Genomic DNA, 26,215 nt, shown 5'->3' with positions numbered 1-26,215 from the left:
CCACATACAACTAACAACAATACCACATACAATATAATATAATTTTAAGATACCAGACCCCAAAAAACTCCATTCAAAATGCCTTAAAGCTAAATAAAAATTACTAATATGCAGAATTCTTCACAATACCATACAATAAATTTCTGTATATGTATAATCATCACTGAAAAAATCAGATATTGAAAATAAAGGAGATTTATTGCAATAAAAATCGTCTATGTATACTCTAATTATCTAGAGGTGCAAAAATAATTTATTGATTTGTTATAAACATTCAGATATACACAATACACACTAATATATACACAATTTTTATTTACAATATCTTGAATAAGTTCATATCCTTTTTTTTATTCATTTTATATAAATTTACTATTCAGGGTAAATGTGCTATGATAATTAGTTATTAACTATAAAAGTAATGATAATTAGTTTTTAACTATAAAAGTAATGATAATTAGTTTTTAACTATAAAAGTAATGATAATTAGTTATTAACTATAAAAGTAATGATAATTAGTTTTTAACTATAAAAGTAATGATAATTAGTTTTTAACTATAAAAGTAATGATAATTAGTTTTTAACTATAAAAGTAATGATAATTAGTTTTTAACTATAAAAGTAATGATAATTAGTTTTTAACTATAAAAGTAATGATAATTAGTTTTTAACTATAAAAGTAATGATAATTAGTTTTTAGCTATAAAAGTAATGATAATTAGTTATTAACTATAAAAGTAATGATAATTAGTTATTAACTATAAAAGTAATGATAATTAGTTATTAACTATAAAAGTAATGATACATTAAAGACTGTCAGTGAATTAATAATCTATAATGTATTAGTCTGGAAAAAGGATTTATATATTGGCTGGCAAATCTTGTATGTAGTATTGTGTAGTAGGATAATCTGCTTTACCGTTCTACGTGCTGAGTCTGACACATGTACAACACATGGTTATCATTATTAAAACGATGTTTCGCCCTCCAGGGGCTTTAATAATAAGGTCAGTGGTGGGTGAGGCATCGCCTAAATAAAGATACTTAGGTGCCACCCGTGTGTCTTATCATCTTGTGGGTGTTATACGACTTTGATCCAGTTGTGGACTACCTCGCAGTGAACAAGAGTGGGATTCAGAGTTATGGACTACCTCGCAGTGAACAAGAGTGGGATTCAGAGTTATAGACTACCTCGCAGTGAACAAGAGTGGGATTCAGAGTTATGGACTACCTCGCAGTGAACAAGAGTGGGATTCAGAGTTATAGACTACCTCGCAGTGAACAAGAGTGGGATTCAGAGTTATGGACTACTTCGCATTGAACAAGAGTGGGATTCAGAGTTATGGACTACTTCGCAGTGAACAAGAGTGGGATTCAGAGTTATAGACTACCTCGCAGTGAACAAGAGTGGGATTCAGAGTTATGGACTACTTCGCAGTGAACAAGAGTGGGATTCAGAGTTATAGACTACCTCGCAGTGAACAAGAGTGGGATTCAGAGTTATAGACTACCTCGCAGTGAACAAGAGTGGGATTCAGAGTTATGGACTACCTCGCAGTGAACAAGAGTGGGATTCAGAGTTATGGACTACCTCGCAGTGAACAAGAGTGGGATTCAGAGTTATGGACTACCTCGCAGTGAACAAGAGTGGGATTCAGAGTTATAGACTACCTCGCAGTGAACAAGAGTGGGATTCAGAGTTATGGACTACCTCGCAGTGAACAAGAGTGGGATTCAGAGTTATAGACTACCTCGCAGTGAACAAGAGTGGGATTCAGAGTTATAGACTACCTCGCAGTGAACAAGAGTGGGATTCAGAGTTATACACTACCTCGCAGTGAACAAGAGTGGGATTCAGAGCCCATCCTGCACCTAGGAAGCCAGCTAGTGCACTGACTTGCTGGTTTGCCTTGGGTTTGAATCCCACTCCGTTTAGTGCTGTGTTCATAATCATGTCAACTGATTTCGCAAATCAGTCTTTCTGCTTGTTGGCAGTACCTGTCATCCGCCACAGGCAGCACCTGTCATCCATCACAGCAATAGTGTTGTGTCACTAGAGCCTCTGCTGTTAATGTATAAACAAAGGAAAGTCACCTGAAACAAGTTCTTGTCAAGTAACGACCCGTTCAGCGGTCAAAAAAGTCACTTTGTATTTGTCTTCTCTTTTGTTGATACATGACGACCTTTCAGTACACAGATAACAAAAAGGCACAATACCGTGACTGGAACAATACACAAATAACCCACGCATAGGAAAGAGGAGCTTACGACAACGTTTCGGTCCGACTTGGACCATTTACAAAGTCACAATCTTTCACTGTTCAGGGACAGCCACCTGACAATACTGGTGTCGGTACTATGGTGCCAGATGTATATCTTGTTCTCGGTTTATCAGAACCCCTGATTCATCAAGTCTGTGCCAGACACTGAAGAGTCTAGCACAAAGACACATCATCACTATCAATCTCGAGTTTTTTGTAACGATAAATCTTCACACTTTTTATATAGTTCACAAATTCTATACAGTATATTCATAAAATAAGCGCTAAATTCGTAGGGCTTGGGGAATGGAAGGCAATCAGGTTTGATCCACTGAAGGGAATAATAGTTCTTCAGCAGCATCAAGGCACCCATCTCCCCTTCTCTTGAATATCGCGTGGAAACGCAGACTTAGAGAGCTTCCTCATTAGAAGTGCGCCGTTGAAAGGCTTCTGAGGGAGTACTTGGCTCTGGTACCAAAGGGGTCTGCCAGAGTGCCACTTATAGTGAAGATGGAGTAACGAGGGGATCTGGGGTAGAGGGGGATGTCTGGACGCTGGAGGTCATTCTCGGACTCTGGGAAAGTGAAGTGGCACTCAGCCTGACTGCCTGACAGGCTCGAGCACTGGTCCTCCCGACCACTGGACGGTCGATCGTGATACAGGGAGCTGCAGGCGTCCGTGCTTGAGTAGCCACTTGGGTCGTAGCTCGAGGGCGAGTGTGGCCTCGAGTACTCCTCATAAAGGCTCCACGACTCGTAGCTTTCTGCTGAATTTGAAGCTTCCAGGTGATCACTCGAGAAAGAAGGCGGAAAGGAAGAGGACAACTCTGAGAGAGATGACGAGGCCATCACGTCCTCGAAGCATTTCGTCCCTGGGACACTTGTGGGCGTGCGTCTGCAGTATGCGTCACTGAGGCGTCGACTGGAGTGAAGTATGGCATTGAGTCGTACTTGAAGTTCATCACCAGCGGTGGTGCGAGTATCCAGCCTGGTGATGGTGGGAGAGGAGCATGTGAGGAGGCTGTGATTTACTCCTTCCTCACGGGATCTGACGAAGGAGTGAGAGGCAGCTAGGTTTTCTTCGACTCTCTTAGGACACCGCAGGAAGATGGGTTCTACCTGCTTTATGTAAGATGCTGCAGATGTTGACTGAGTGACAGCATCACTTGTAGACCCTGAGGCACTCGACTCCTCTTCTTCCTCCTCGACACTGAGAGTACTAAGCTGGCCCTCACTCTCTCTTTCTCCTCCTTCTTTCTTAACCTCACACGTGGAGGAAGTGGAAGACGGAGAGGAAAATAAGGAAGATCGAGAAGAGCAAGGAGAGGAGGCAACAGATGGAGGACATTCAGTGGGAGGGACATCCGTGGAGCCGCCATCTTTGTTGACGCTCGTGATGATGGCTACCTTAGACACGGACGAACACGACGACGATGACGAGGAAGAACTTAAAGAGGACGACGATGAGGAGGAACGTGTTCGGTCATCACGTAGTGACGCTGACAACCTCTGGCGCGACACACGGGCCCTGGGAGAGAGAGAAAGAGAGAGATCTCAGTGTCAGCATTCACATGGCACTCACTTATGTAGTGACACGTCCCCAGCTGCACCAGCACTTCAGTCAAGGGTGCCGGTGAAGGGCTCAGTACCAGGCACTGCGGATACCCTTCCCTTCCTTGGATCGTGACTCATTAACCCCTGCCTCTCCCATTCCTTAGTAGATGGAAGACCCTTACGGGGACATCATGTGACTAAAACCCGTGTCAGGATACATTTGTCCTGTTTCCTGCCAAACCTTACCTAACCTTACGGGCTTAGTGCTTTCTCATGGACAATGGTACAGGTGCAGTTATGTCATGACAGCTGGTATACTACCTATGTATCAAGAGGTATACCACTTGTTATACATACATGAAGTATAACAGTTTGCCTTACATAAACTAAGAGGTATACCACATGGTATACACGAGTAGGTATATCAGTTTACCTCAGTGAAGCGTGAAGGGGAGGCAAGAACACGTGTGGCCGCTTCAAAGGAAGCAATGAAGCGTGATGGGAAGTGATGGTGTTCCCCTTCCCTCCCCCCTCCCTCCCTCCCTCCCTCCCTCTCTCCCATTACTCTCTTCTTGCTTGCCCTCTCTTTACCCACTCCCCTCTTCTTTTCCCTGTTCCCGTCTTGTCTGTCCTGTCTCTCCCACCCCCTCTTTCTCTCTCCTCTCTCTCTCTCTCTCTCTCTCTCTCTCTCTCTCTCTCTCTCTCTCTCTCTCTCTCTCTCTCTCTCTCTCTCTCTCTCTCTCTCTCTCTCTCTATCTATCTATCTATCTATCTATTTATGAAATCAGACCAGGCCTCCTAAATTGAAAATAAAATGTTACAGCATTTAGACAAATTCTGAATAATAATTGACAAAAACAGATGTGCTCATTTATACACGCAGGTGTAGGTGGGAGGAAGAGGTACATACCTGGGAGAGATAGTGGTGACGGTGTCTTCCATAGCGTTTGTTCTTACCCACTGACTGTCACCATAGCGTCACATGTATCATCGAAGCGTCCCATGTATCACCGTAGCGTCCCATCTATCACCGTAGCGTCCCATGCATCACCGTAGCGTCCCATGTATCACCGTAGCGTCCCATCTATCACCGTAGCGTCACATCTATCATCGAAGCGTACCACCTACCACGGTAGTGTCCCACCTTCCCCAGCTACAGTGGTGTAGGGGAGGGAGGGTCTGACCACCTAGTGGGTGACGGTGGTAGGTAACGGCACTGTATAAAACACAGGCGGCACTACATACATGGTGCCTCCAACATTGCCTACAAAGAAAATGCAATTACAAACGTAAGTTTTTTTTTTTTACCAAAACAGTGAGTAAAAGACAGCTAATTTAAAAAAAGGTCAGCTAAAACAACTGCTTTAAAACTGAGGAACAACAGCTGAGTTGCCCAAACAAAGTGACTAAAATCAGCTGATTTAACAAAACATAGCATAGAAACAACTGATCTATCTTAAGCGATTATACAACTGATGTTTAAACACGTGATTAAAACAGTTGATCTCTCTGAACAAGTGATTAAAACAGCTGATTTGTTTAAACACGTGATTAAAACGGTTGATTTATCAAAACAATTAGACCTAGTTGGTTTACAATTAAGGAATCTTGGGACATAGTGCGTGTCATTCATAGAGGACATAATGGAGCAAGTCTGGTGCTACCTGGGTCATTACTGCCTTCAATTGCCCGCTTACTGTAATATATTATGTAGTTAGTTATCGTGTGAACTACTTGGCCAAGTCGTTATGGACAGGTGGCTTGCAGACTGGTTACCAGTTTGATACCTGTGACCCGTGTGTGTGTGTTTGTTTGTGTGTGTGTGTGTGTTTGTTTGTGTGTGTGTGTGTGTGTGTGTGTACTCACCTATTTGTGGTTGCAGGAGTCGAGTCCTAGCTCTTGGCCCCGCCTCTTCACTGGTTGCTACTAGGTCCTCTCTCTCCCTGCTCCATGAGCTTTATCAAACCTCTTCTTAAAACTATGTATGGTTCCTGCCTCCACTACGTCACTTTCTAGGCTATTCCACGGCCTGACTACTCTATGACTGAAGAAATACTTTCTAACATCCCTTTGACTCATCTGACTCTTCAACTTCCAGTTGTGACCTCTTGTTTCTGTGTCTCCTCCCTGGAACATCCTGTCTTTGTCCACCCTGTCTATTCCGCGCAGTATTTTATATGTCGTTATCATGTCTCTCCTGACCCTCCTGTCCTCCAGTGTCGTCAGGCCGATTTCCCTTAACCTTTCTTCATAGGACATTCCCCTTAGCTCTGGAACTAACCTTGTCGCAAACCTTTGCACTTTCTCTAAATTCTTGACGTGCTTGATCAAGTGCGGGTTCCAAACAGGTGCTGCATACTCCAGTATGGGCCTGACGCACACGGTGTACAGTGTCTTGAACGATTCCTTACTAAGGTATCGGAACGCTGTTCTCAGGTTTGCCAGGCGCCCATATGCTGCAGCAGTTATCTGGTTAATGTGTGCTTCCGGAGACATGCTCGGTGTTATACTCACCCCAAGATCTTTCTCCTTGAGGGAGGTTTGCAGTCTTTGGCTACCTAGCCTATACTCCGTCTGTGGTCTTCTGTGCCCTTCCCCGATCTTCATGACTGTGCATTTGACGGGGTTAAATTCGAGAAGCCAGTTGCTAGACCAGGTGTCCAGTCTGTCCAGGTCTCTTTGTGTGTGTATGTGTGTGTTTTAATGTTTATGTTTCGTACGTTCTTTCTCCCTTATTCTCCTTGCTGCTTTATCTCTCCTTTCTGCTTCTCTCCTTTTCTACAGTGGTCAGTATGCCACACACACTTCAACACTGGGAGGGGGCGCCACCCCTCGTTGCTTCACACACACACACACACACACTTCAACACTGGGAGGGGGCGCCACCCCTCCTTGCTTCACACACATACACTTCAATACTGGAAGGGGGCGCCACCCCTTGTTGTTTCACACACACACACACATACACTTCAATACTGGAAGGGGGCGCCACCCCTTGTTGTTTCACACACATACTTCAACACTGGAAGGGGGCGCCACCCCCGTTGCTTCACACACATACACACTTCAACACTGGAAGGGGGCGCCACCCCCGTTGCTTCACACACATACACACTTCAACACTGGAAGGGGGCGCCACTCCCCGTTGCTTCACACACACACTTCAACATGGGGAGGGGGCGCCACCCCCCGTTGCTTCACACAGATGGAGAACTCTTGTTCAGTTTTCCTTTTTTCATTCCCAACGACCCATTAACAGAAATGGGTGGGGGGCTTAGGAGAGTGGGGTATTATATAGAAGGGGGGATCTTCCCCCTTGCCACATTATAGAATATTTATAGTTGACAACAATCTCCTTCATTCTCCCGTCTTTCAAACTTTATATATTTTGTCTAAATTATTTCGTTCAACTTGCTTTTGTTCAGTTTATTTTGATTAATTTATTTTGGCTTTTGTTATTCTCTTGGTTATGGGGAGGCGTCTGGGAAGTGGGAGGTAAGCAGGTTTGATCCAGGGAAGAGGAGGGGTTGTTAAGCAGGTTTGATCCAGGGAAGAGGAGGGGTTATTAAGCAGGTTTGATCCAGGGAAGAGGAGGGGTTATTAAGCAGGTTTGATCCAGGGAAGAGGAGGGGTTATTAAGCAGGTTTGATCCAGGGAAGAGGAGGGGTTATTAAGCAGGTTTGATCCAGGGAAGAGGAGGGGTTATTAAGCAGGTTTGATCCAGGGAAGAGGAGGGGTTATTAAGCAGGTTTGACCCAGGGAAGAGGAGGGGTTATTAAGCAGGTTTGATCCAGGGAAGAGGAGGGGTTATTAAGCAGGTTTTTATCCAGGGAAGAGGAGGGGTTATTAAGCAGGTTTGATCCAGGGAAGAGGAGGGGTTATTAAGCAGGTTTGATCCAGGGAAGAGGAGGGGTTATTAAAGATGCTTGTGACTGATACCACCAGTGATAACTTTATACCTTGGTATATATATACACACCTCTCAGTGTATGTACACTGAGAGATACACACCTCTCAGTGTATGTACACTGAGAGATACACACCTCTCAGTGTATGTACACTGAGAGATACACACCTCTCAGTGTATGTACACTGAGAGATACACACCTCTCAGTGTATGTACACTGAAAGATACACACCTCTCAGTGTATGTACACTGAGAGATACACACCTCTCTAGTGTACATGCCACTTGAATAATTAGTTTGTTTGATAGATGTCCACTTACTTAGGATGTGGCAGCTCTGAGCTGGTCAACATGACGTCATACCTTCTTGTGAAGGAAGTATGTGAATAATTTACACTGCTAGCACCTGAAGGTCATTCATCGCTGTATGTGATAACTAAATTCACACACAGACAGGAGCAGGGAGAGAGTGGATCTAGTAGCGACTAGAGAAAAGGTGGGCCCAAGAGCCCTGAATCTATCTCATGAAAACATAAATAGGTGCTTACAGCATGAGGGACTGATCACATCATCTTGACCTCACTACTGTATTCGACTGAAGAAGCCTGCAGAGAAGGCGAAACGTTTCGACAATATGCCCAAACGTTGCAATTATGTCTTGTCCATTAACTGTGCATACTTCTGACAGGTGAGTCTTCTTGTATACACTAAACCTTGTTTACAAACATCAGCTGGAGGTATACCAAACACTCGCCCCAATTTATCCGGAATGCGTCTCTAAACTCACTTCCTGATTATGATGTCAGTGTTTGCTGTAAACAAGGAGTTGTATAAAACAATTTTCATGTCAAAAGATGCTTGCAGTACACTGGGGTGTATGAGGACTGGACAGTACAAACATACCGCAGTAAAACGAGCATCTCGTTTTTGGCAAAGGAGTTTATATCATATTGAAATCAACTCTTTCCAAGTATATTTCTGATTTTTAAACGTGTTTTTTTTTAATGTAGTTCCACCTCCTGGGCCGGCTTTATCTTTAATATTTACATACTGAAAGAGTCTCTTAGTTCATTCAGAGACAGTAAAGAGAAAGATCGTTCACTGTCCGCAGAGGCAATAACTGGGAACGTCTCAGAGGACTGAGAATGTATTGTACTCTGGAACGTAGAGACATACCTGGTAATATATATGGGGAAGATACTTGAGACCTTGAGTAAGACATGAGGACAAGCGTATAAAACAGACCAGTTGAAAAGCAGAGGCGCCAAGGGCACAATAAATCACTGTGTCAACATTCCAGACCATTCAACCAGCTACCAGCAGATGTCAGAAATGTTGCAGGAATGGGTGTAGAAGTTTGCAAGAGGAAATTGGATCACCACCTCTGCCAGTTGATAGATCAACCAGGCTGTGATGGATGCGTCGTTGGAGCTGCTAGGGTGGAAACTCTCGAAACTGGTCATGGGTATATCACAGCTTAGGTCAAAGACATGGGTATATTACAGCCAAGGTCAAGGTTCTTTGAAAATTTGCCAGCAATTGACCCTACTTAATCCCATGAAAAAATTAGAAGGCAAGGAACAAGAACAATTATAAAACCTTTTTTTCTAGGTGGTGAGTGGAGCACTTTCCCTTCATTAAGTATCCACTTTAAGTGTTCCCAGAGAGCTGTAAGTGACTTACCTCCTTCATTAAGTATCCACTTTAAGTGTTCCCAGAGAGCTGTAAGTGACTTACCTCCTTCATTAAGTATCCACTTTAAGTGTCCCAGAGAGCTGTAAGTGACTTACCTCCTTCATTAAGTGTCCACTTTAAGTGTTCCCAGAGAGCTGTAAGCGACTTACCTCCTTCATTAATCCACTTTAAGTGTTCCCAGAGAGCTGTAAGTGACTTACCTCCTTCATTAAGTATCCACTTTAAGTGTTCCCAGAGAGCTGTAAGTGACTTACCTCCTTCATTAAGTGTCCACTTTAAGTGTTCCCAGAGAGCTGTAAGTGACTTACCTCCTTCATTAAGTGTCCACTTTAAGTGTTCCCAGAGAGCTGTAAGTGACTTACCTCCTTCATTAAGTGTCCACTTTAAGTGTTCCCAGAGAGCTGTAAGTGACTTACCTCCTTCATTAAGTATCCACTTGATTTTTCATCTTATTCCAATTTGTAGAGTTAAAAAGTAGCAATTAACTCATCTGTTGTCACGTTGTGTTTGTAGTGAGGCACCCTCACCTGTACCTCATGAGTACCTGGGGAAGGTACTGTGTGTAGTGAGGTGCTCTCACCTGTACCTCATGAGTACCTGGGGAAGGTACTGTGTGTAGTGAGGTACTCTCACCTGTACCTCATGAGTACCTGGGGAAGGTACTGTGTGTAGTGAGGTACCCTCACCTGTACCTCATGAGTACCTGGGGAAGGTACTGTGTGTAGTGAGGCACCCTCACCTGTACCTCATGAGGACCTGGGGAAGGTACTGTGTGTAGTGAGGTACCCTCACCTGTACCTCATGAGTACCTGGGGAAGGTACTGTGTGTAGTGAGGCACCCTCACCTGTACCTCATGAGTACCTGGGGAAGGTACTGTGTGTAGTGAGGTGCTCTCACCTGTACCTCATGAGTACCTGGGGAAGGTACTGTGTGTAGTGAGGTACCCTCACCTGTACCTCATGAGTACCTGGGGAAGGTACTGTGTGTAGTGAGGTACCCTCACCTGTACCTCATGAGTACCTGGGGAAGGTACTGTGTGTAGTGAGGTGCTCTCACCTGTACCTCATGAGTACCTGGGGAAGGTACTGTGTGTAGTGAGGTACCCTCACCTGTACCTCATGAGTACCTGGGGAAGGTACTGTGTGTAGTGAGGTACCCTCACCTGTACCTCATGAGTACCTGGGGAAGGTACTGTGTGTAGTGAGGTGCTCTCACCTGTACCTCATGAGTACCTGGGGAAGGTACTGTGTGTAGTGAGGTGCTCTCACCTGTACCTCATGAGTACCTGGGGAAGGTACTGTGTGTAGTGAGGCACCCTCACCTGTACCTCATGAGTACCTGGGGAAGGTACTGTGTGTAGTGAGGCACCCTCACCTGTACCTCATGAGTACCTGGGGAAGGTACTGTGTGTAGTGAGGCACCCTCACCTGTACCTCATGAGTACCTGGGGAAGGTACTGTGTGTAGTGAGGTACCCTCACCTGTACCTCATGAGTACCTGGGGAAGGTACTGTGTGTAGTGAGGTGCTCTCACCTGTACCTCATGAGTACCTGGGGAAGGTACTGTGTGTAGTGAGGTACCCTCACCTGTACCTCATGAGTACCTGGGGAAGGTACTGTGTGTAGTGAGGTACCCTCACCTGTACCTCATGAGTACCTGGGGAAGGTACTGTGTGTAGTGAGGTGCTCTCACCTGTACCTCATGAGTACCTGGGGAAGGTACTGTGTGTAGTGAGGTACCCTCACCTGTACCTCATGAGTACCTGGGGAAGGTACTGTGTGTAGTGAGGTGCTCTCACCTGTACCTCATGAGTACCTGGGGAAGGTACTGTGTGTAGTGAGGTACCCTCACCTGTACCTCATGAGTACCTGGGGAAGGTACTGTGTGTAGTGAGGTGCTCTCACCTGTACCTCATGAGTACCTGGGGAAGGTACTGTGTGTAGTGAGGTACCCTCACCTGTACCTCATGAGTACCTGGGGAAGGTACTGTGTGTAGTGAGGTACCCTCACCTGTACCTCATGAGTACCTGGGGAAGGTACTGTGTGTAGTGAGGTACCCTCACCTGTACCTCATGAGTACCTGGGGAAGGTACTGTGTGTAGTGAGGTACCCTCACCTGTACCTCATGAGTACCTGGGGAAGGTACTGTGTGTAGTGAGGTGCTCTCACCTGTACCTCATGAGTACCTGGGGAAGGTACTGTGTGTAGTGAGGTGCTCTCACCTGTACCTCATGAGTACCTGGGGAAGGTACTGTGTGTAGTGAGGTGCTCTCACCTGTACCTCATGAGTACCTGGGGAAGGTACTGTGTGTAGTGAGGCACCCTCACCTGTACCTCATGAGTACCTGGGGAAGGTACTGTGTGTAGTGAGGTGCTCTCACCTGTACCTCATGAGTACCTGGGGAAGGTACTGTGTGTAGTGAGGTACCCTCACCTGTACCTCATGAGTACCTGGGGAAGGTACTGTGTGTGGTGAGGTGCTCTCACCTGTACCTCATGAGTACCAAGGGAAGGTACTGTGTGTAGTGAGGTGCTCTCACCTGTACCTCATGAGTACCTGGGGAAGGTACTGTGTGTAGTGAGGTGCTCTCACCTGTACCTCATGAGTACCTGGGGAAGGTACTGTGTGTAGTGAGGTACCCTCACCTGTACCTCATGAGTACCTGGGGAAGGTACTGTGTGTAGTGAGGTGCTCTCACCTGTACCTCATGAGTACCTGGGGAAGGTACTGTGTGTAGTGAGGTACCCTCACCTGTACCTCATGAGTACCTGGGGAAGGTACTGTGTGTAGTGAGGTGCTCTCACCTGTACCTCATGAGTACCTGGGGAAGGTACTGTGTGTAGTGAGGTGCTCTCACCTGTACCTCATGAGTACCTGGGGAAGGTACTGTGTGTAGTGAGGTGCTCTCACCTGTACCTCATGAGTACCTGGGGAAGGTACTGTGTGTAGTGAGGTGCTCTCACCTGTACCTCATGAGTACCTGGGGAAGGTACTGTGTGTAGTGAGGTACCCTCACCTGTACCTCATGAGTACCTGGGGAAGGTACTGTGTGTAGTGAGGTGCTCTCACCTGTACCTCATGAGTACCTGGGGAAGGTACTGTGTGTAGTGAGGTGCTCTCACCTGTACCTCATGAGTACCTGGGGAAGGTACTGTGTGTAGTGAGGTGCTCTCACCTGTACCTCATGAGTACCTGGGGAAGGTACTGTGTGTAGTGAGGTGCTCTCACCTGTACCTCATGAGTACCTGGGGAAGGTACTGTGTGTAGTGAGGTGCTCTCACCTGTACCTCATGAGTACCTGGGGAAGGTACTGTGTGTAGTGAGGTGCTCTCACCTGTACCTCATGAGTACCTGGGGAAGGTACTGTGTGTAGTGAGGTGCTCTCACCTGTACCTCATGAGTACCTGGGGAAGGTACTGTGTGTAGTGAGGTGCTCTCACCTGTACCTCATGAGTACCTGGGGAAGGTACTGTGTGTAGTGAGGTACCCTCACCTGTACCTCATGAGTACCTGGGGAAGGTACTGTGTGTAGTGAGGTGCTCTCACCTGTACCTCATGAGTACCTGGGGAAGGTACTGTGTGTAGTGAGGCACCCTCAACTGTACCTCATGAGTACCTGGGGAAGGTACTGTGTGTAGTGAGGTGCTCTCACCTGTACCTCATGAGTACCTGGGGAAGGTACTGTGTGTAGTGAGGTACCCTCACCTGTACCTCATGAGTACCTGGGGAAGGTACTGTGTAGTGAGGTGCTCTCACCTGTACCTCATGAGTACCTGGGGAAGGTACTGTGTGTAGTGAGGTGCTCTCACCTGTACCTCATGAGTACCTGGGGAAGGTACTGTGTGTAGTGAGGTACCCTCACCTGTACCTCATGAGTACCTGGGGAAGGTACTGTGTGTAGTGAGGTGCTCTCACCTGTACCTCATGAGTACCTGGGGAAGGTACTGTGTGTAGTGAGGTACCCTCACCTGTACCTCATGAGTACCTGGGGAAGGTACTGTGTGTAGTGAGGCACCCTCACCTGTACCTCATGAGTACCTGGGGAAGGTACTGTGTGTAGTGAGGTGCTCTCACCTGTACCTCATGAGTACCTGGGGAAGGTACTGTGTGTAGTGAGGTACCCTCACCTGTACCTCATGAGTACCTGGGGAAGGCACTGTGTGTAGTGAGGTGCTCTCACCTGTACCTCATGAGTACCTGGGGAAGGTACTGTGTGTAGTGAGGTACCCTCACCTGTACCTCATGAGTACCTGGGGAAGGTACTGTGTGTAGTGAGGTGCTCTCACCTGTACCTCATGAGTACCTGGGGAAGGTACTGTGTGTAGTGAGGTACCCTCACCTGTACCTCATGAGTACCTGGGGAAGGTACTGTGTGTAGTGAGGCACCCTCACCTGTACCTCATGAGTACCTGGGGAAGGTACTGTGTGTAGTGAGGCACCCTCACCTGTACCTCATGAGTACCTGGGGAAGGTACTGTGTGTAGTGAGGCACCCTCACCTGTACCTCATGAGTACCTGGGGAAGGTACTGTGTGTAGTGAGGAACCCTCACCTGTACCTCAGTAGTACTTGGGGGAAGGTACTGTGTGTAGTGAGGCACCCTCACCTGTACCTCAGTAGTACCTGGGGAAGGTACTATGTGTAGTGAGGTACCCTCACCTGTACCTCAGTAGTACCTGGGGAAGGAACATAGATTTCAATTCTCTGGTTAGTAATTTAGCTATGGTTTAATAGATTCATATTTCTTAAGCTGGAGAATAGACTGCTGCTCCAGATGAAATTCACCAGCGACTGGAATGAGAAGCATAGAAAAAAGAGAATGCACTCTTTAGAAAGCATCCTAGAAAGTACTCTCTAGAAAAGCACTCTTTAGAAAGCACTTTTCTCCACCATGGAGAAACTACTGCCGGTAGCCCCGGACTCCCATCTCACACTCGTCTCTTTCAAAAGACGTAACAATCGACTCTTATGTGGGAATTCCATTTCATATCATTTTTAACAAATTTATAATAGAATGAGGACTTTCTTGTCGACAATGCTACAGTAATGGTGGCTCTCAGAGGCAGTGGAGGAGGCAGCAGTAAGACCAACCATAAGTCTCACTCTCGCGCAGTTTACAGGCAAATGACATAAGTTTTCATCCAGCCTATGTTTCATTGTTAAGTTAAGAACCTCCCATTGTGTGTGGCATAGTGGTGGAGGATAGGATGTTCTCTCTCTCTCTCTCTCTCTCTCTCTCTCTCTCTCTCTCTCTCTCTCTCTCTCTCTACGACAGGCTACATCAGTGCCAATGTTCTCCAGCTGATGTTTAACGTAACAGCTGATTGTGTTTATCAGTGGAACAGCTGATCGAGTTTATCAGTGGAACAGCTGATTGTGTTTATCAGTGGAACAGCTGATCGTGTTATCAGTGGAACAGCTGATCGTGTTTATCAGTGGAACAGCTGATCGTGTTTATCAGTGGAACAGCTGATCGTGTTATCAGTGGAACAGCTGATCGTGTTTATCAATGGAACAGCTGATCGTGTTATCAGTGGAACAGCTGATCGTGTTTATCAATGGAACAGCTGATCGTGTTTATCAGTGGAACAGCTGATCGTGTTTATCACTGGACCAGCTGATCGTGTTTATCAATGGAACAGCTGATCGTGTTTATCAATGGAACAGCTGATCGTGTTTTCAGTGGAACAGCTGATCGTGTTTATCAATGGAACAGCTGATCGTGTTTATCAGTGGAACAGCTGATCGTGTTTATCTGGAGTTTACCTGGAGAGAGTTCCGGGGGTCAACGCCCCCGCGGCCCGGTCTGTGACCAGGCCTCCTGGTGGATCAGAGCCTGATCAACCAGGCTGTTACTGTTGGCTGATTGCAAACCAACGTACGAGCCACAGCCCGGCTGATTAGGAACCGACTTTAGGTGCTTGTCCAGTGCCAGCTTGAAGACTGCCAGGGGTCTGTTGGTAATCCCCCTTATGTATGCTGGGAGGCAGTTGAACAGTCTCGGGCCTCTGACACTTATTGTATGGTCTCTTAACGTGCTAGTGACACCCCTGCTTTTCATTGGGGGGATGTTGCATCGTCTGCCAAGTCTTTTGCTTTCGTAGTGAGTGATTTTCGTGTGCAAGTTCGGTACTAGTCCCTCTAGGATTTTCCAGGTGTATATAATCATGTATCTCTCCCGCCTGCGTTCCAGGGAATACAGGTTCAGGAACCTCAAGCGCTCCCAGTAATTGAGGTGTTTTATCTCCGTTATGCGCGCCGTGAAGGTTCTCTGTACATTTTCTAGGTCAGCAATTTCACCTGCCTTGAAAGGTGCTGTTAGTGTGCAGCAATATTCCAGCCTAGATAGAACAAGTGACCTGAAGAGTGTCATCATGGGCTTGGCCTCCCTAGTTTTGAAGGTTCTCATTATCCATCCTGTCATTTTTCTAGCAGATGCGATTGATACAATGTTATGATCCTTGAAGGTGAGATCCTCCGACATAATCACTCCCAGGTCTTTGACGTTGGTGTTTCGCTCTATTTTGTGGCCAGAATTTGTTTTGTACTCTGATGAAGATTTAATTTCCTCGTGTTTGCCATATCTGAGTAATTGAAATTTCTCATCGTTGAACTTCATATTGTTTTCTGCAGCCCATTGAAAGATTTGGTTGATGTCCGCCTGGAGCCTTGCAGTGTCTGCAATAGAAGACACTGTCATGCAGATTCGGGTGTCATCTGCAAAGGAAGACACGGTGCTGTGGCTGACATCCTTGTCTATGTCAGATATGAGGATGAGGAACAAGATGGGAGCGAGTACTCTGCCTTGTGGAACAGAGCTTTTCACCGTAGCTGCCTCGGATTTTACTCTGTTGACTACTACTCTCTGTGTTCTGTTAGTGAGGAAATTATAGATCCATCTACCGACTTTTCCCGTTATTCCTTTAGCACGCATTTTGTGCGCTATTACGCCATGGTCACACTTGTCGAAGGCTTTTGCAAAGTCTGTATATATTACACCTGCATTCTTTTTGTCTTCTAGTGCATCTAGGACCTTGTCGTAGTGATCCAATAGTTGAGACAGACAGGAGCGACCTGTTCTAAACCCATGTTGCCCTGGGTTGTGTAATTGATGGGTTTCTAGATGGGTGGTGATCTTGCTTCTTAGGACCCTTTCAAAGATTTTTATGATATGGGATGTTAGTGCTATCGGTCTGTAGTTCTTTGCTGTTGCTTTACTGCCCCCTTTGTGGAGTGGGGCTATGTCTGTTGTTTTTAGTAACTGTGGGACGACCCCCGTGTCCATGCTCCCTCTCCATAGGATGGTAAAAGCTCGTGATAGGGGCTTCTTGCAGTTCTTGACGAACACGGAGTTCCATGAGTCTGGCCCTGGGGCAGAGTGCATGGGCATGTCATTTATCGCCTGTTCGAAGTCATTTGGCGTCAGGATAACATCAGATAGGCTTGTGTTAACCAAATTCTGTGGCTCTCTCATAAAAAAATCATTTTGATCTTCGACTCTCAGTCTGGTTAGCGGCTTGCTAAAAACTGAGTCATATTGGGACTTGAGTAGCTCACTCATTTCCTTGCTGTCATCTGTGTAGGACCCATCTTGTTTAAGTAGGGGCCCAATACTGGACATTGTTCTCGACTTTGATTTGGCATAGGAGAAGAAATACTTTGGGTTTCTTTCGATTTCATTTATGGCTTTTAGTTCTTCCCGCGATTCCTGACTCCTATAAGATTCCTTTAGCTCAAGTTCGATGCTTGCTATTTCTCTGACCAGTGTCTCCCTACGCCTTTCAGATATATTGACCTCTTTTAGCCGCTCTGTTATTCTTTTCCGTCGCCTGTAAAGGGAACGCCTGTCCCTTTCTATTTTATATCTACTCCTCCTTTTTCTTAGAGGAATAAGCCTTGTGCATACTTCGAGCGCCACCGAGTTAATCTGTTCAAGGCATAAGTTGGGGTCTGTGTTGCTTAGTATATCTTCCCAGCTTATATCAGTTAGGATTTGGTTTACTTGGTCCCACTTTATGTTTTTGTTATTGAAGTTGAATTTGGTGAATGCTCCCTCGTGACTAATCTCATTATGTCGGTCTGGGGCTCCGCGCATACATGTCTGAACCTCAATTATGTTGTGATCTGAGTATATTGTTTTTGATCGTGTTTATCAGTGGAACAGCTGATTGTGTTTATCAGTGGAACAGCTGATCATGCTTATCATTGGAACAGCTGATCATGTTTATCACTGGAACAGCTGATCATGTTTATCACTGGAACAGCTGATCATGTTTATCACTGGAACAGCTGATCATGTTTATCACTGGAACAGCTGATCATGTATATCACTGGAACAGCTGATCATGTTTATCACTGGAACAGCTGATCATGTTTATCACTGGAACAGCTGATCATGTTTATCACTGGAACAGCTGATCATGTTTATCACTGGAACAGCTGATCATGTTTATCACTGGAACAGCTGATCGTGTTTATCACTGGAACAGCTGATCATGTTTATCAGTGGAACAGCTGATCATGTTTATCACTGGAACAGCTGATCATGTTTATCAGTGGAACAGCTGATCGTGTTTATCAGTGGAACAGCTGATCATGTTTATCACTGGAACAGCTGATCATGTTTATCACTGGAACAGCTGATCGTGTTTATCAGTGGAACAGCTGATCATGTTTATCACTGGACCAGCTGATCATGTTTATCAGTGGAACAGCTGATCGTGTTTATCAGTGGAACAGCTGATCATGTTTATCACTGGAACAGCTGATCATGTTTATCACTGGAACAGCTGATCATGTTTATCACTGGAACAGCTGATCATGTTTATCACTGGAACAGCTGATCGTGTTTATCACTGGAACAGCTGATCATGTTTATCAGTGGAACAGCTGATCATGTTTATCACTGGAACAGCTGATCATGTTTATCAGTGGAACAGCTGATCGTGTTTATCAGTGGAACAGCTGATCATGTTTATCACTGGAACAGCTGATCATGTTTATCAGTGGAACAGCTGATCGTGTTTATCAGTGGAACAGCTGATCATGTTTATCATTGGAACAGCTGATCATGTTTATCACTGGAACAGCTGATCATGTTAATCACTGGAACAGCTGATCATGTTAATCACTGGAACAGCTGATCATGTTAATCACTGGAACAGCTGATCATGTTAATCACTGGAACAGCTGATCATGTTAATCACTGGAACAGCTGATCATGTTAATCACTGGAACAGCTGATCATGTTTATCACCGGAACAGCTGATCGTCTTTATCAATGGAACAGCTGATCATGTTTATAAATGGAACAGCTGATCATGTTAATCACTGGAACAGCTGATCGTGTTAATCACTGGAACAGCTGATCGTGTTAATCACTGGAACAGCTGATCGTGTTAATCACTGGAACAGCTGATCGTGTTGCATCTCTGCAATCTAATCAATGGAACAGTTATCATCATATTAAAATATTTAAATATTGTTTACAAAATAAAATTTTAACTATTGAACGAGGTGATTAGACTGCAGTGACAATACTTGTTAATGATCTATGTTCAAACATTTTGACTTTAGATTTATAAGATAGTTTTTACCTCGTTTTCTATGCAAATTCACCTGTTCCTCGCTTTCTATACAGAACCCATCTACTCGTTTTCTATGCAGAACTTACATGCTCGTCGTTTTCTGTGCAGAACTCATCTCGTTTTCTATTCAGAACTCACCTACTCCTCATTTTCTATTCAGAACTTACCTGCTCCTCGTTTTCTTTTCACAGGAGCAACTAGAGCTTGGTTTTCTTCACATAATAAACACTTGAGTCAGTCACATCAAAAATACATTTCTACTTCTCCTTAACGTGAGGACGCGACCCCCATTGAAGCACCTCTCTCTCTCTCTCTCTCTCTCTCTCTCTCTCTCTCTCTCTCTCTCTCTCTCTCTCTCTCTCTCTCTCTCTCTCTCTCTCTCTCTCTCTCTCTCTCTCTCTTTCCGCTCTCATTTTTAAATACTCGTCGTCACATTTTTCTTTCGCTTCATAATTCGTTTCAATAAAATAGTGATAATAAAGAACTTTATTATTTACGCACACACGTACACACACGTACACACACGCACACACACACAAACACACACACACACACACACACACACACACACACACACACACACACACACACACACACACACACACACGTGGAGGAGTCACGCGGTTTGAGCTCGTGTTTTGGTGGTAATTTCTGACTGTGCCATAAGGAATAGAGTGTGGGATATAGGTGTGTGCACGCATAAGAGTGCATATAATCACTTAAGCCCCGATAAAAAGGAAATATAAGTGATCACAGAAAAGAAAACGAAGGAAATTAGTGGCTGAGTGTTTAGTGGGGGCCGTTGGAAGGGTGAACGGTTGTGTCAGGCCTATATAGTGTTGCCATAATAACGCAGTGGGGTATTTTGAAGAATAAGTGCGACTCAAGACCAGGGAGATAAGAGATATGTATAGATGTGTCAGTAAATACAGTGAGTGAGTGAAAAAATTAGAAGAGCTAGAGACTATAGTGCATACAGGAAGTTAGTGGAAAAATTACCGAGAAGCATCAAACTTCTTCAACTTCTGGGACAGGACAGACCTGCAACGTTACTCCACTGCCAGCCGCAAGTAATATTCACCTAGTTTGAGTTGCATGGGGTCAATAGTACCTGTCTCTAGCTGGAATTGGGGGTCACTCTCCTCGAGCTATCAGAATTAGAATAAGCAGCATTTACTGGTATATAATAGAATTTAGAGGTAGCGGCATGTAGGCGAAGCCTAGTGTATTTATTTTTGAACGTAATTTTAAACGCATAAGAGTACAGTGGGAACCAAGAGATTGGGTACATATACAATACATATGTAGTACATACGTGGGAAATAAACACTATTTACATAAACATATCCACACACACTTGGTGAGAACAACTCTGCTGTTAGGCAATTGAATAGCTGTAGCACACACACACACACACACACACACATAGCTTTAAGCAGAGGTATGATAAAGCTCACGGCTCAGGGAGAGTGACCTAGTAGCGATCAGTGAAGAGGCGGGGCCAGGAGCTCGGACTCGACCCCTGCAACCTCAACTAGGTGAGTACAACTAGGTGAGTACACACACACACACAAACACACATATATACAGGATTTCACACCTTCCTGTGAAGTGACACTATAACCCTTCCTTTCCCCCCATCTCTCTCCCTCCTCTATCTCTCTCTCTCTCTCTCTCTCTCTCTCTCTCTATCTATCTCTCCCTTTCTCTCATCCTCTTTCTCTTCCTCTCTCTCTTCCTCTCACTTTCTCTCTCTTCCTCTCTCTCTCTCCATCTCCCTCTCTCTCTTCCTCTTCTTTTCTCTCTCTCCTCCCTTGTCACTCCCCCCTCTCTCTTACCTTTTCCCTCTCTCTCACTTTCTCCCCCCTTTTTACCCTTCTTTTCCCCTCCTTCTAGGCTCCCCTTCTCTCTCTCCCTCTTACTCTCTCCCCCTTTTTCTTTTTTTTCTTTCTCTCTCTCTTTCACTAAAAAAAAAAAATGGTTGGGACTCGCAGGAATCAGGGAACAGATGACAATGGTACTGGTAGGGAGGAAAGGATGGAGGAACAGTGGAAAAGGATAGAGCAAGAATGGGAGAGAAAATTAGGAGAGCTTTCTGAAAAAAATGGAGAAAGAGCTCTCTGTGAAATGGGAAAAGAGGTTGGAGAAGGAGACGAAGAATTGGGAGGCACAAGTCGAAACTGCAGTAGCCAGGGTAAAGGTTCTAGAATTTGAGGTAAACAGGCTGAAGCAAGTCTCAGGGGTAGTAACCAGAGAAGACATACCATACGAAGCTGAGAGGCTGAACAGGAAGGAAGGAGATTTGAATTATGCTAAGGTCATATCAGCCTGCAAAGAAGGGCCAGGGAGTGAAAGGGAAGAGCAGATGGGTGCAGATAAAGAGGGAGATAGGTTGAATGCTGAGGCACAACCATGCTACCAAGAGCCAATGGAAAAATCAAGGGAGAAAATGACCACATACAGACAGGAACCAGAGTCGCAGAGGGAGAGGCAATGGGAGGAGGAAAGGGCAAAATCAGTGATTATCCATGGGCTTCGGGAGAGAGAGGAAAGGACACACACTGAAAGACGGCAGGAAGAAAGAAAGGAGATTGAGAAAATCATCACGGAAATAAGGGGAGAAGACATGGATGAGATTGTAAATTTTCAGAGAATAGGGGGGTACTTGAAGGGGAGAAACCGACCGATCAAGCTGATTCTCAGGACAGAAGCAGTGCGGAACAGGATCCTCCAAGAGAAACCACGGTTGAAAAGCTCGGAAGAGTACAAGAAGGTGTTCCTAAACAGAGACAGAACACGAACAGAGAGACAGCAGCTGAGGGAGAGGACAAAAAAGCGAAAGGAGCTAGGAAAGGAGACAAGGATGGAACCAGCAGAGGTCAGTCAGAGCAGAACAGAGCAGCAAGGGCAAGCACACACACAACTATCCTCAGAACCCCACAACCTATCACACCATCCCAACACACAATACAATCCATACCCACAGCTTCCACCCAACCCCAACCATAGAATCCCACAGTATGCTACCAGGTCTCCCACCCCCACAGGCCCCCCAAACCACAGTGTTGGAAAGGAAACTGAAGATATGGTACACAAACGCTGATGGAATAACAAACAAGTGGGAGGAGTGGCACGAAAGAGTCAAAGAGGCATCACCAGACATCATAGCGATCACAGAAACCAAGCTTACAGGTATGATAACAGATGCCATCTTTCCAGTGGGATACCAGATCCTGAGAAAAGACAGAAGGAACAGGGGGGGTGGAGGAGTGGCATTGCTGATCAAACACCGATGGAATTTTGATGAGCTGGAGAGAGGAGACAGCGGAGAAGAAAGTGATTACATAGCGGGAACGCTTCACTCTGGTGGTCCCAAGGTGATAATTGCAGTGATGTATAACCCACCACAGAACAGCAGGAGGCCAAGGTAAGAGTATGACGAGAGCAATAGAGCGATGGTTGACACACTGGCTGCAGTGGCCAGAAGAGCTCATGCATGCAGGGCAAAGCTACTGATCATGGGTGACTTTAACCACAAGGAGATCGACTGGGAGAACTTGGAGCCACATGGGGGCCAAGATACATGGAGGGCTAAGATGATGGAGGTGGTATTGGAAAACTTCATGTACCAACACGTAAGGGACACTACAAGAGAGAGAGGAGAGGATGAACCAGCGAGACTGGACTTAGTATTCACCTTGAGTAGTGCAGATATTGAGGACATCACATATGAAAGACCCCTTGGGGCCAGCGATCATGTGGTTTTGAGCCTCGAATACACAGTAGAGCTACAAGTGGAGGGGGAAGCAGGAAGGCCAGGACAAATGAAACCAAACTACAGGAAAGGGGACTACACAGGAATGAGGAACTTCCTGAATGAGGTTCAGTGGGACAGAGAACTGGCAGGGAAGCCAGTTAATGAGATGATGGAATATGTAGCAACAATGTGCAAGGAGGCTGAGGAGAGGTTTATACCCAAGGGTAACAGGAATAATGAAAAAGCCAGGATGAGCCCATGGTTCACCCAAAGATGCAAGGAGGCAAAAACCAAGTGTGCTAGGGAATGGAAGAAATATAGAAGGCAAAGGACCCAGGAGAATAAGGTGAACAGTCGTAGAGCCAGAAACGAATATGCACAGATAAGAAGGGAGGCCCAGCATCAATATGAAAACGACATAGCAGCAAAAGCCAAATCTGACCCAAAGCTGTTATACAGCCACATCAGGAAGAAAACAACCGTCAAGGACCAGGTAATCAGGCTAAGGAAGGAAGGAGGAGAGACAACAAGAAATGACCGTGAAGTATGTGAGGAACTCAACAAGAGATTCAAAGAAGTGTGCACAGAGGAGACAGAAGGGGCTCCAGAAAGACAGAGAGGTGGGGTACACCACCATGTGCTGGACACAGTACACACAACTGAGGAAGAAGTGAAGAGGCTTCTGAGTGAGCTAGATACCTCAAAGGCAATGGGGCCAGATAACATCTCTCCATGGGTCCTGAGAGAGGGAGCAGAGGCGCTATGTGTACCCCTAACAACAATATTCAATACATCTATCAAAACAGGGAGATTGCCTGAGGCATGGAAGACAGCAAATGTGGTCCCAATCTTTAAAAAAGGAGACAGACATGAAGCACTAAACTACAGACCAGTGTCACTGACATGTATAGTATGCAAAATCATGGAGAAGATTATCAGGAGAAGAATGGTGGAACATCTAGAAAGGAATGATCTCATCACCAGCAGACAACATGGTTTCAGAGACGGGAAATCCTGTGTCACAAACCTACTGGAGTTCTATGACATGGTGACAGCAGTAAGACAAGAGAGAGAGGGGTGGGTGGATTGCATTTTCTTGGACTGCAAGAAGGCGTTTGATACAGTACCACACAAGAGATTAGTGCAAAAACTGGAGGACCAAGCAGGGATAACAGGGAAGGCACTGCAATGGATCAGGGAATACTTGTCAGGAAGACAGCAGCGAGTAATGGTACGTGGCGAGGTGTCAGAGTGGGCACATGTGACCAGCGGGGTCCCACAGGGGTCAGTCCTAGGACCAGTGCTGTTTCTGGTATTTGTGAACGACATGACGGAAGGAATAAACTCCGAGGTGTCCCTGTTTGCAGATGACGTGAAGTTGATGAGAAGAGTTCAGTCGATCGAAGACCAGGCAGAACTACAAAGGGATCTGGATAGGCTGCAGACCTGGTCCAGCAACTGGCTCCTGGAGTTCAATCCCACCAAGTGCAAAGTCATGAGGATTGGGGAAGGGCAAAGAAGACCGCAGACGGAGTACAGTCTAGGGGGCCAGAGACTACAAACATCACTCAAGGAAAAAGATCTTGGGGTGAGTATAACACCAGGCACATCTCCTGAAGCGCACATCAACCAAATAACTGCTGCAGCATATGGGCGCCTGGCAAACCTCAGAACAGCATTCCGACAGGGTCCGTTCAGGACCCTGTACACCGTGTACGTTAGGCCCATATTGGAGTATGCGGCACCAGTTTGGAACCCACACCTAGCCAAGCATGTAAAGAAACTAGAGAAAGTGCAAAGGTTTGCAACAAGACTGGTCCCAGAGTTAAGAGGTATGTCCTATGAGGAGAGGTTAAGGGAAATCAACCTGACGACACTGGAGGACAGGAGAGATAGGGGGGACATGATAACGACTTACAAAATACTGAGAGGAATTGACAAGGTGGACAAAGACAGGATGTTCCAGAGATTGGACACAGCAACAAGGGGACACAGTTGGAAGCTGAAGACACAGATGAATCAAAGGGATGTTAGGAAGTATTTCTTCAGCCACAGAGTAGTCAGGAAGTGGAATAGTTTGGGAAGCGATGTAGTGGAGGAAGGATCCATACATAGCTTTAAGCAGAGGTACGATAAAGCTCATGGTTCAGGGAGAGTGACCTAGTAGCGACCAGTGAAGAGGCGGGGCCAGGAGCTTGGACTCGACCCCTGCAACCTCAACTAGGTGAGTACAACTAGGTGAGTACACACACACACACACACACAGAAACCCCCTAACCCCGACAACCCCAATGCAACCAAACATTCTAACCCAAAACCCACATGCCGTGCCCAATGCCCCCACCCACTTCATTACAAACTCTACCTTCACAGCAACCCCCATAGTTAATCGTCAAGTCTCGCGCTTCCCCGACCCCAATGTACCCCATCCCCAGACCACAGTTTTAGAAAAGAATTTGAAGGTTTTGTATACAAATGTAGAAGGAATAACAAATAAATGCAAGGAGTGGCATGAAAGAATCAAGGAGACATCCCCAGACATAATAGCACTCACAGAAACGAAACTCACAGGGATGATAACAAATGCAATCTTTCCACACGGATATCAGATTCTGAGGAAAGATAGAGGGAGCAGAGGGGGAAGAGGAGTTACACTGTTCATTAAAAACCGGTGGGGATTTGAGGAAATGGATGGAATGGACGAAAGGGACTACATAGTAGGAACAATTCAGTCTGGAGGCCCTAAGGTGGTAATTGCAGTGATGTACAACCTGCCACAGAAATGCAGGAGGCCGAGAGAAGAATACAAAGAGAGCAACAGAGCAATGGTGGACACACTAGCCGAGGTGGCCAGAAGAGCTCACATGGGTAGACCAAAGTTATGGGTGATTTCAATCACAAGGAGACTGACTGGGAAAACCTGGAGCCCCATGGAGTCTCGAAACACGGAGAGCCAAGATGATGGATGTGGTACTGGAAAATCTCATGCATCAACATGTTAGGGACACTACCAGAGAGAGAGAGAGGTGACCAAGAAACTTGTGAGGAACTCAACATGAGGTTTAAAGAAGTATTTACAGTGGGGACAGGAAGGACTCCAGGACGTCAGAATAAGGAGGTACACCAACAAGTGCTGGATGAAATACTTACAATCGAGGAGGAGGTGAAGAAGCTGCTATGTGAGCTTGATACTTCAAAGGCGGTGGGACAGGACATCTCTCTGTGGGTCCTTAGAGAGGGAGCAGAGATGCTATGTGTGCCACTAACAAAAATCTTCAACACATCCATTGAAACTGGACAACTACCTGAGGTATGGAAGATGGCAAATGTAGTCCCAATTTTTAAGGAGACGGACACGAGGCATTAAACTACAGACTTGTGTCACTGACGTGTGTAGTATGCAGAGTCATTGATATTAACGGCAGGAGAGTGGTGGAGGACCTAGAAAGAAACAA

The 26,215-nt window shown here is 45.8% G+C and overlaps 1 protein-coding gene across 1 annotated transcript; it reads right to left on the bottom strand.

Annotated features, from left to right (window-relative positions):
* Positions 1-730: 730 nt before the first annotated feature.
* On the bottom strand, positions 731-26,215 carry LOC128704114 (serine-rich adhesin for platelets-like). The gene is made up of 3 exons (XM_053799152.2): positions 25,911-26,215; positions 4,725-5,078; positions 731-3,788 (listed from the first exon to the last, which is right to left on the bottom strand). The coding sequence occupies exons 2-3, from the start codon at positions 4,754-4,756 to the stop codon at positions 2,687-2,689; spliced, it is 1,134 nt and encodes a 377-aa protein (XP_053655127.1). The 5' UTR covers positions 4,757-5,078; positions 25,911-26,215; the 3' UTR covers positions 731-2,686.

The sequence above is a fragment of the Cherax quadricarinatus genome, chromosome 66 (assembly GCF_038502225.1).
Source record: "Cherax quadricarinatus isolate ZL_2023a chromosome 66, ASM3850222v1, whole genome shotgun sequence".
Classification (NCBI taxonomy): Eukaryota; Metazoa; Arthropoda; class Malacostraca; order Decapoda; family Parastacidae; genus Cherax; species Cherax quadricarinatus.
The sequence above is the reverse complement of the archived record's forward strand: the minus strand, read 5'-3'. Positions and strand labels throughout refer to the sequence as shown.

What these genes read in the sequence shown, in the direction of transcription:
- LOC128704114 (XM_053799152.2), bottom strand. Translation starts at nt 4,756, where the DNA reads ATGGAAGACACCGTCACCACTATCTCTCCCAG. An exon ending in GTCACCACTATCTCTCCCAG is followed by an intron (nt 3,789 to 4,724) that starts GTATGTACCTCT and finishes TCTCTCTCCCAG; the next exon opens with GGCCCGTGTGTCGCGCCAGA.